The sequence below is a fragment of the Rhipicephalus sanguineus genome, chromosome 2 (genome assembly GCF_013339695.2).
Source record: "Rhipicephalus sanguineus isolate Rsan-2018 chromosome 2, BIME_Rsan_1.4, whole genome shotgun sequence".
NCBI lineage: Eukaryota > Metazoa > Arthropoda > Arachnida > Ixodida > Ixodidae > Rhipicephalus > Rhipicephalus sanguineus.
The window spans coordinates 19,092,572-19,103,708 of NC_051177.1; the positions used below are offsets into that span (position 1 = coordinate 19,092,572).

General features: G+C 45.9%; 1 protein-coding gene across 1 annotated transcript; it reads right to left on the reverse strand.

Moving 5' to 3' along the window:
• Positions 1-59: 59 nt before the first annotated feature.
• Positions 60-11,129, reverse strand: LOC119382484 (juvenile hormone acid O-methyltransferase). Its single transcript, XM_037650194.2, has 3 exons — positions 10,311-11,129; positions 6,666-6,840; positions 60-563 (listed from the first exon to the last, which is right to left on the reverse strand). Exons 1-3 carry the CDS (start codon positions 10,893-10,895, stop codon positions 385-387), a joined length of 939 nt encoding a protein of 312 aa, XP_037506122.1. The 5' UTR covers positions 10,896-11,129; the 3' UTR covers positions 60-384.
• Positions 11,130-11,137: the final 8 nt, after the last annotated feature.

Consider the following 11,137-nt stretch of genomic DNA (forward strand, 5'->3'; position numbering starts at 1 on the left):
TTCATACTCACAATATGTGTGTGTCACTTCTTCCACTGGCAATGGCATTGTACTGTCAGGATCTTTGGAACACTTTTATTGACACAAAAGGCATACAAACATGATGTATTGAAAAGCCTGTCTATTTCTACTGCATCATTAAATTTTTGGCCACAGGAAACATGCGCTTGGAGAGATTGCCATACATTATTATGAAATGTTCTACACCATGCAATCAAATATAAAACACTTATGTATGAACTGTACAGAAACTTGCAAAGCTGATAGTGGCACATAGTACAAGAGTAAATGTCAGACTTGCTGTTGCATTGATAGTGGCAGAGTTCTGACATTTTGAGTCTTTAGCACTTGCGAAGGCGGAACTGATATTGTCTGGACAAAGGTTTAAAGTAACTCTGGCCTTCTGGCTAGGACAAGCACATATTTTACAATCCAAGTGTATGTGCCGTCTTTGTTCTTCTTCATCTTCTTTAGTGCGACCTTTGCAAGTTCACGAACGAACGTTGGCCGTTTTGTGTCTGGTATGAGTTGAATGGGCTTTGCAAACATTGTCTCGAGGAATTCTGTGGAAAAAGGAAAAGAAAGCATGAGCTGCATTGAGAGCATCATCTGAACTGGTGTCTCATTTGGGTTTGGAAACTTCTGCATTAGTGCATGCTACAGTGAAGTGACTTGGGCACCATAACCTGAAGCAACATTCACTTATTGCACATAGCACCTCCCAAACTACCACCCCAGAACCCATTAAAAAATTTACCGCCATATCCACGAAGTGAATGATGTTAGAGGAGCTTGCTCGGAGATGATCGGGTAACCCGCGAATCATATGTAGACGTGACAATGTTGTTATATACGCATTACATACACAATGTTTATTAATTTACGGTTGGATGCACTATATACATTTTGATGAAGTATATATACATTTGGATGAACTACAGTCGAAACCCGCGATAACGAAATCCCGAGGGAACGAAATTCTCACCGCAACGAAATATTTCTGGAGCACCAGCGAACGCCCATAGGAGTCAATGCATTTCGTAACTCGAGACTGCGAAAGATATTCATACTGCAGTCCCTCATTAACGAAAATTTTGACGCACCAGTGCGCAAATAATCTACTTTCGCAACAATAACTACATTCGAAAACTGCTGAAATGCATCCATGCTACACTTAAATTGTGCAAAGCTATCGCTACAGCGCACTTGATAAGCAGCCGCCATCATTGTTTACGAAAAAAAGAAAGCTGGCGACAATGATGATGATGATGACTTGCCGAAACACCTGCTCGTTATCGCGGACTACGTAGCCAAATCCACATTCCTCATGGAGTTTCGTTGGTTGGCTTGACTCTGTGCTTAGCTTTGTCGGCTTTGCGCGCACATGGTCGCGTGTGTGGAGCCATTTGTGGAGCGTTTGCTTAGTCGCTTGTTGCAACGTGAACTGTGTGTCGGGATTGCTTCGTCCGATCTCGCTGCCTGCGAAGGTGCCGCCTCCAACGAAAAAGCGGAAGTTCATCGCGCTGGAAGATAAGGCTGCAACCCTCAGTGAGTTGGAAAAGGCCCGGAGAAAAATGGACATCGCTGAAGAATTCGGTGTTGCGTGCAGCTCGCTGTCCACAATTCTGCGCTGATCCAGTGGAGCCAGACAAAGGTTCGCCTGTAGGCGCACTTGATGACGGTACTGGTGACAGCGCAGTGCCGCCGTCACTGACCAGTGCTGGGGGCGAACTTTGTGCCGTGGCAAACGAGATTCCCGATCCAGAGGCATGAAATTGTTGCGTGGTAAGGCCCGACAAAGCAATCTTACTGACTTTTGGAAATGAAATGTGTCTTTTTGTAAATTCCATGTTTTTTCTGCCGCATTCTCGCGCCAACGAAATTCCCGCAAGAGCGAAATTTTGCGCTTTCCCCGCCGATTTCATTATTGCGGGTTTCAACTGTATAAACATTATATATACAGAAGAGATGTTGTTTTACCAAGTTCAAGAAGGGCGTCCCTCGATGAGTTCGGGGACTGGTTTCCCTTTAAAGATGATTGCTTTGTGATGGATGAACTATATGCATTACATATACACAAGAGATGTTCTTTAACAAAGTACAAGAAGGGCGTCCCTCGATGAGCTTGGGGACTCGTTTCCCTTTAAAGATGATTGCTTTATGATCAGTAAAGTACATTGCCAAGGGATCATCGATGATGGGATGCAATGGAAAGTTCGAGAAGGCAACATTGATACAGGTGCCCCTGATGGTGGTGGGATGTTTGCAGTTGTACGATACGCATCGGAGAGCTTAATGTGACATCATGTGTTGGCTGGTTATTGGCAACGCAAGATCTTGCCGAGATGCTGCTGCGTTGCGAGCCCGTCGCACTGCTGCCGTTCATGCTGCGGAGCGGCAACGAAGAGTGTTCACTTTTAGCGAGCTCCCGGCGAAGAGAAAGGAAGCGAGCCAAACAAGAGGCGTGGCCCTCGAGCAGTCACCTAACTAGCGCTTGCGCTGAGCGTGGTGTATGCCGCCTTGAGCGGCGGCGCGATCTAGTGAGCATTCTTGAAATCACCGGAGAGAGCGCAGCTGCGCTCCTGGCGGGACCAATGAGAAGTAGTGAGCCGCCGGCGGGCATGCCGCGCATGGACAAGGCGTGAGCATAAGAAGCTTGGCGAGCAAGCTCCTAAAACAGAAAATTCAAAATGCCGTTCGTTCCCTTCCACAATCCTCTCACAACATTGCAAACTTCATAGTAATGTAGAAACAGCATTGCAAATTATTGTGAGTGATACTATATGATGTTTAAAATACCGCGGTTCATCAACTCTGCTAGATAGCAAGACACAATGTGTACATGATTAAAGACATAGTATTGAAGTGGCTTCCTAATTGCCGATGTGAGCTCCTTTTTTTTTTTTTTTTTTTTTTTTTTTTTTTAACGGAAAGGTTCTTAAAACGCAGGTGTAATTTAGAATGTATAAAGGCTTTTTCCAACTCGTTATATTTGGCTGGGCAGACTCATTTGCTGTGCTTTTATTCATATATCTTAAGTCGCATCGCCCTTAGCTGCGTGTTGCAATTGACTGTTTTAAAAACGCACCTAAAGGTGTTTGGCCACACCAGAACAATGTGCATTTTATAAATTTGCAAGCAAAAAAAAATTTCCTGTAGCACACCAAATGGGTCCCATTTAGTTACTTTGTGCCTTGCCATGTTCTATCAACCAGGACGGTCTGCAAAAAGCATCTTGTCCATTCATTTAGACAGATGCAATACAGAACTGCAACCTCTTCCTTGTGCCTGCGATTAATTATCACCAAGTGCATTGTAGAAAGCACAACCAACGGACAAGCTAGTTGGTACATATACCACTGCAACAGGGACAAGAGATGTCGTTCCCTCTGTCTCTTGTCCCTGTCGCAGTTTGCACTTGAATTTTACAAGATGTAGAAAGCACGCAAACACTGAAGTACATCTGAAGCCATCACGCGGGTGATGCAGTGGAACAGAGGTTACTCTGCAGCCTTTCTGAAATCAACAAATGTGCACGGAGCATCTTTTTCAGTAATGTGGCCATGCATTGATGTGCCTGAGGCACTGCAGCGAAAAGGAGCATTACTCATGGCTGCACTTAGTGACATGAAATAGGTCAGTCTAACAAGAAATGAAGCCTCTTAGAGAACTAGAAAGACACATCAGTAAAGGTTTTCTCATTCTTCCATTTTTCATAAGGAGGAGGAGGAATAAACTTTATTATGAACCAGCAATTTAGGTTCGTTGGCCTAGGCCTCCCACGTGGGGACGTCGAGGTCTTGCCTCTTCGCAGCCTCGCGGGCTTGCTGGATGGCCCATAGCTGATCGAGATGGTGCGCTGCCCTGCGCAGCTCCCACCATTTTTCATAAGAAAAAAAAAATTTTGCCTCAGACCTTCTCACATTCCATGATGAAATGTGTTACAGTGAAATACACGGTAGAAATGAGAAACACCACAGTTGTTTGTTGTCATAATTGTGCTCCCCCCTCCACACACACACACACACACACACTGTGTTAGTGGTGGTGTGGGGGGAGCGCTCCTGTTGCCCAACATAGATCTACCACTGGTGCGTTTCTTACACTCCTACAGATTTAGCAGCTGCACATTTAACATGTTCTGGCAACATGCTTCACAATAAAAGTGTTTCATATTATGAGATCTGTCTATCTTGTGTTTGTTGCATCCTAGGTGCAGCCCAGTGGTGATAATCTACTCAAGGAAATCAATTTACTTTTCCTTTGCGGCAATAAAACTATACTTTGTATGCTTGTGCGCTCTGATAGGTGCAGAGGGTGCATGGATTTGAACTGTCAATAGGTTTAGATGACAATGTGTGGAATACAAACATAAGGCTGTCTATGGAACTTAAGGCCGCTGATCTTAATCTTGTTGAATCTTCATGAGATGTGATGATGACAGCATGCTCACTTATTTTCTGGCTGCTAATAAGGTTGTAAGACATTTGAATGGGGTCAAACAAGCTTCATGATACTGATAAAGAAAGAAAATAACCAAGCATGGCACAGGAATTTGATAAAAACATGACCTCACTGGCAAAGGACTGCTGTCCATGCAGGTTTTAGGTGCTCAATAAAAGGCTTGTGTGATTCTGACAAATGAAATTTTGGGCAACATTTTTTTCTGGGTTGTATAATATACAATTGTGCTGCTAAAGTGGTCAGTGACTATGCGCCATACAGTCGGTAGTAGCCCCCATTATAGCTCTTCTGAATGTTTTCTCGGCATTGAATTTGTCAGGTCTGTAAGGTGAGCCGCACTCGTGGACACAGGGACAGAGTCACGTGGTCGTGCAACAAACCTGTGTACATTTATTGAACTGATTTAGAACAGAAAGCTCGCCAGCCGAATCTATAACTAGTAACACGCTAAATACCCAGATACATAATGCCAATACAACACACAAACAACATAACAAACATAAGCAACATAACGCGTATACAAGGTACCGCGAATGTGGCGTTGCTGACATTAGACTCGCCACGAGGGGCCTGTGGGAAACGAGTCATGGTCTCGTCCCCACAGGACCCACTGTGAGAGACGTCCGTCCACATAAGCTGCTAAACCCTAAAAAGACTCGCTGCTGGTCCCTGTGCGCCAGCCCAACCTCTCTCTCCCGCCAGGGTGCACTGCTGGTGCCACCGCACTAAGCTTACATCGTGTGTGCACAGCGCCACCTCGCTTGGCGGTGCTTAAACTAACTACGACTAATCTGCCGGACGCTCGTGCGCCATGAGGCAAAAACGACTTTACAGGCGGTGATAGCACCCCCAAAAATTTTCACACATTATCCCTCTGTGGTTTCACAGCAATGAAAAATTCTGAGGTTTTAACGCGACAGCGTTAAAGAGCTCATTTTGCAGAAATTCCGGCGTTGTTGGTTGCGAGCGAAAAATCTGCATTGTCCGTGAGCAAGAATTCAACACAGATGTAAATAAATAAATAATAAAAAAAATTCTGTTCGAGTGCGAATCGAACCCAGGCCTTCTGCATGGCAAGCAGGTGCTCTACCACAGAGCCACACGATTACTTGGTACTGCTTCCAGAAAAAAACCCCTGTACGAATGTCATGTAATGCGAGGAGTCTCCTTAAGGCATGTAATGTTGCGTGGCTGAAGCGGTGAATCGCGCCAGGCATCAAGACTTGTGAATTGCACGAGTGAGGGGTTTATAGGCCCACCCATTACAATGCACTCAGACATATTTAATCATCATCAGCAGCAAAAGCATCAACAAAGTGAGCAGTTGCGTAGGGTTCGCATGTTGCCTTATGGGCGTGCATGGGTGCTTCGCTGATTCGCAAAAAGGAAGAATTATGGCATAGTGGGCACTTCGCAACTGCACTTGCAGCAGGCATTCTAGGATAGTTCTAAATGGCCAATGTTACGCGCACAGATGATTCTTTCCTTGCGGCATGGTTGAGCAGTCCACCGAGAAATGAAGCGAGGCTGTTGATTGAGAAGGCGATGCAAGCAGGGCCCGATTACGCTATTGCGTTCTACTCTTCAGGCGAAGCTCAAGCATCCTCCAGTTTTTTAATGTTGTAATTGTGGTCAATTGCACTCAAAAGTGGGGGATTGTGGAATAGTTTTGACAAGGTGGGACTCTCTAAACATGCACCTAACTATTAGGACACAAGTGTTCTTGCATTTCAACCCCCATTGCCACTCCACAATATAAATTTTGGTAGAGTAGTTTCTGCAGTAAGCTGCAGTGATTATTGAGGAGTGCAATAAAGCCGTCCATCAGCTTTTAGCAATATGAATTTTAGCAGGGGATGAAAAGTGGAGAATGCCAACTTCTGAACGTAGTTGCGAACTGATTTCAATTATGTCAGTCTAATGAATTGCGTTTAGATGCCGAATTTCATCCAACTAGTTTCATGAATAAGAAAAATAGCTTCGATTACCATGTCCATCCTAAAATTGATTTTAATCATTAATGTGAGGGCTTCGTAAACTTCGTTTATGATAAATTACATCTGTCAAAACTGTAAGCAAAATATAGGTACATTTGCAGTGGTCAGAGCCCACTCGAAATATTTTTTCAGGCAGCCACTATTCTATCCAGAAAACAGACTGCAAAGTTGGTTTGTTGTTCTGGGGGATCATGTTGAACTTACCTTTATATTCTGCCGTTGATGCAAAGTTGTATTTAAATTCCAGTTGCTTAGTCTTCAACACTTCATAGCCAACTTGTTCTAGGAGTGCCGAATATATGCGGTCTGCTTGTGGATGATGGAACCACAGACGATTGAAGTTCTTATCAGCCATGTCTGCAACCAGCTCTGGAATTGTCTGTAAAGGCAGTTTGAATACTTCAACTTATCAGAGTACACTCAAGTTGTTGCCAAGTACACTGAAGCAGGACAACACTAATCTGAAATCATAGGCAGATGGAGAGCTGAAATGATAAACAGTGGTCAAACAAGAAATGTTGCTAGAGCCAATGTTTTAACTAGGTGTCTTTGCTGGAAGAAGACCCTTTATTAGGAGTGTGCGAATATTCAAGTTTCGAATTCAAATTGAATAGTTCCTAATCGAATAATTCGACAGGACGAATATCTAAAATGCGACAAAGGCCAATGGTGCAACTTGGTTAGGGTAGGGTGGCTAAAACTAACGCTAACGTCGCCGTTCGTTGAACTCTCACTGACATCCTGGTTCAAAAGTGAGTGCATGTTGATCTTAAACGAGATTATGTCATTTCTGCTCGTAGAAAAACACGAGAGAACTGTCAAGTCTTTCACAACTTTGCTCCTGAAACAAAGGCACGGACTTCTTGCGTAGTTCGATTTGCGTAGTTCGTTTGTATATGCCGCAAGCGCCGTAAAACAACCTGACTTTGGCCTGCGAAACCCTCGGTAATTGGCTTTGCATGCAAAAATTTGTTCACGTTGGGCAGTCACCACTGCCGCACCGCACCACTAGTTCAGAAACTCCCATCGTTCCGGCGCACAGTTAAAACGCTGCTGTGATTGGGCACCCGAAGACTTTTGGGCCCGGAGCATCCATGGCGATGAAGCACAACTTTACCATTGTCGGATGCGCCTTATTTCTCGATCATAGGGAAAGAAAACTAGCTACCGTACCCCCCTCTGTTAGCCGTTAGGAGGTTAGGAGTGGCGCTGCTGACTGGAATGGCAGCTCTTCTATCAACATGCTCGCGCACTCATAAAAGCTGAAACAAAAGCCACTTCCGAACAAGTGCGTAATGAAGCTGTCAGCATACCGTAGCGTCCCCGATTCTTCCTTTGTCTTCCCGTAACTGGCGGTACACATTTCGTGGAAATATACTGTTCGATATTCGATATTTTTGGCCACTATTTGGCACTATTCGATTCGAATTAGAGATAAAATTTCACTATTCGCACACCCCTACCCTTTATCGAAATGTTGCCTCCAGCTACAGGGAGAGGTTCTTCAGGGGGCCAGAGACACCCTTGTAGAAAGAAGTTTTGGGTTCACTTTCTTTGCTGGAGAGGTAGTTTCCCCCCACATGCTGCCCCTATCTCACAGTGTCATTAGCAAAGCAGCTATGGTTCAATTTTATTTGTCCGTTCTGTTGCAGTTGAGGACTTGTTAGTGGAATTTGTTCCAATTTGTAGGTGTTCTTTCAACTTTGTGACCTACTAATGCAGAGTCCTGACAGAATATATTTGCCAGTTGTGGTGTTAGACATGCGTCTTCTCCTACTGGTTTCTGAAAGGCCATCTGTTAGGATCAGGTCGTGCCAACTGTCCCAATGATTACAGAAACCACTTGTTATGCACAAAACAGCAACACAACAACAGGTATTAATGTGGCCGCCCCGTAAAGTGCACATTTCCTCAGTTTTTGTCACGTTCGTAGTGTCCTGCAACTGCTACGTGTTGGAGGAAGCCTGCAGTCTAGTTGTCTTTGATTCCGCCTCGCATTATAACCAGCCATAGCTTTCTTGTGCACATGCCATTTCCAGTGAATGCTTATGGTCTTAAGGAACTCTTAACGGTATGAGTGCCCTTCTCACATTAGTAACAGTAAGTGGAAGCTGCTGCTAGTCTTCGGCGCATGTATAGCCTCTGTCAGCAGTCTGGAGATATATATAGCAAAACATATGAAGAGATATGTAGCAGAGTATATTTATCTACAAGACAAGTGCCTAAGTATTTGAATGCATACTGATGCATGCAACACACATAACGTGCATTTTATTAATCCCAAATGTTCTTTCTTATGTAGAGCTTTATTTGGTGGGAATCACTATCGGCAGCTGTGCTACACTATGAATACTACCGTGCGTTGCAGTGTAACACGCGCACATGCATGAAAGCATGTACAGGCTGTTTCACACTTAGGGGAAAATCTCGGAGCGCCTGGGGTGCAATCGCGGAACGATGCTATTTCCGATTCCAATGCCATATTCTATGCTATTCTTATCCACCACTCGCGGCTGGCTGATCGCGTTGATGACGCGGACGGACCGTCGTTCTGACCACTGGCCAAGCGCGAAAAAGCATTAGAATAAAAAATAGAATCGTTCGCGATAGCACCCCTGGCATCGCGATGCGACCTCAACATGGCGGCCACCGTGACTTTTTTATCTCATTAGAGTGTGTCAGTGCGGGGGAGCACACACATCCGTTCGGTCCCCGCGTTCTTTTGTGCTCTCCCCGCTTCCTTCTGTTCGCCAGCCGCGCCAAGGGGGAACACAAAAGAATGCGAGGGGGCACCGGCACTAATCTAATGTCACCGTTTCTTTCTCCGCGCGTTCGATTAAGAGTTCACGCAGCATCTCAACCAGCTAGTACTCCACGATGGCGACCACGGTGACGTCAATGAAAACTATGTGTAGAGTTGTAGTACATCTGCGCACGCGCGAGCTGCTGACGGCGCGTGGTTGCAGTGCTGGCCGCATCACGATGGCACGCGCTCCGAGATTTCCCCCGAGTGTGAAACAGCCTGTACAGTCTCAAGGGAAAAAGATTAGCACAAGTGACCGGTGTTCGGAGCCGCAAAATCGCGAAACGCGGCTGACGCGGCGCTGTTGCTCACGAGCACGCCGAAAGAAAGATTGCCAAGCACACTCCATTTTCCAAAGCAGGGGTGGCCGGCTGGCGGCCGCATTTTCGATGGAGGCGAAAATGCTTGACGCCCGTGTACTTAGGTTCTTAGGTGCACGTTAAAGAACCTCAAGTGATCGAAATTTCCGGATCCCTCCGCTACGGCGTCTCTCATAATCATGTGGTTTTGGGACGTTAAAACCTCACAATTATCATTTAAGGGGTGACCGGCGGAAAGCAGCCAATCTTACTGTTGGGCCATCCGAAAGCCCACATTTTAAAGAAAGGCTTGTTCGTTGCTTATCAGCAGATGTGGCTATTCACATTATTATTATTATTATTATTATTATTATTATTATTATTATTATTATTATTATTATTATTTAGTTGCGAGCAACCGTACCTGTATCGCACTTGCCCCGAAAAAGTTCTGTTGGAGTGCTTACTGCCGGACTCCCCTGATTTGAAAAATGGAATGTGCTTGGCACTCTCGATATCTGCGTGCTCGGGAAAAAACAGCGCCGCGTCTCGCAACCTTGCCGCTACGGCAACCGGTCACTTGTGCCAATACATTTCCCTTGATTTTTGAATAGGCAGCGCACAAAAGGGCAACGAATACGTAGTACACATAAAAAGTACACATAAAAATAATTGGTAATCAAACTTCCTTCAAATATTTCATGGAGTACGTTTCATGAGCATATGAGATACATGCGAGTGACTTGCCTCGAAATACTTGGTCCATGTTGAGGATTGTATCACTTTGACAACTGCTGAATGAAGATCTGTCGGCTTTGCTGCAGGCACTGCGATGAAGCATCGACCCCCTGGCCTCAGACACCACATTAAATTCCTGAGTGCTTTGGGCTGATCCTTCACAAAGAGCAGCGCGTGCGACGAGAATAGCCAGTCAAAACGGCCACCCCATTTAAGTTCGAAAGTATTCAAGTCTTCCACGTTGGCCGTGGCGAAATCTGTCTTCTCGTCGGCATGCACCGAAAACGCGTAGTCGATGGCCTCCTGGTTGGTGTCTATGCCCAGAACACCGCGAATGAGGAGCGGAGACAGGCGGTCGGAGAGCTGCCTCGTAGTGTCGCCGCAGCCGCAGCCAATTTCGAGGACCAGGGCCTGCTGCCAGTCGCTGTCTTTGGTCAGGTTGGCGCACTCGGCGAGCAGGCGCTCTTGAAGTGCGCACATGTAGCCGCTCTCGACATTGCTGCCCTCGGTGTAGAGGCTGTTGATGGAACTGTTCTTGCTGGCGCTCCGTGATTTGGGTTGCTGAGGTGTTTCGACCGTGAGTGAGGATGCCATGGCGAAGCAACGTGAGGTCGGTGGGGGGTTTCCTCGGCAGTGGCAGAAAAGTGTTTGGAGTGGGCGGTAGGATGTCCGCTCGTCTATTCTGGGTTGGGACCGTGGTCCTCGCACGGCGCGCTATTTTGGGAAAGCACTGACGGTCGTGAGAGGGTTTCGCGGCTATTGGCCGGATAAGCAGCTGATTGCGGGCGAATGCGACTAGTTTCTTCGGTGACTGCGACACAATTTCAGTTTGTGTC

Bases quoted from the DNA above. Each gene is read 5' to 3' on its own strand.
- LOC119382484 (XM_037650194.2), bottom strand. From the start codon at position 10,895: ATGGCATCCTCACTCACGGTCGAAACACCTCAGCAACCCAAATCACGG. The intron at 6,841-10,310 runs GCAAGTCACTCG...CTGCCTTTACAG, and splicing joins CATGGACCAAGTATTTCGAG to ACAATTCCAGAGCTGGTTGC. The intron at 564-6,665 runs GTAAGTTCAACA...CTTTTTCCACAG, and splicing joins ATCAACGGCAGAATATAAAG to AATTCCTCGAGACAATGTTT.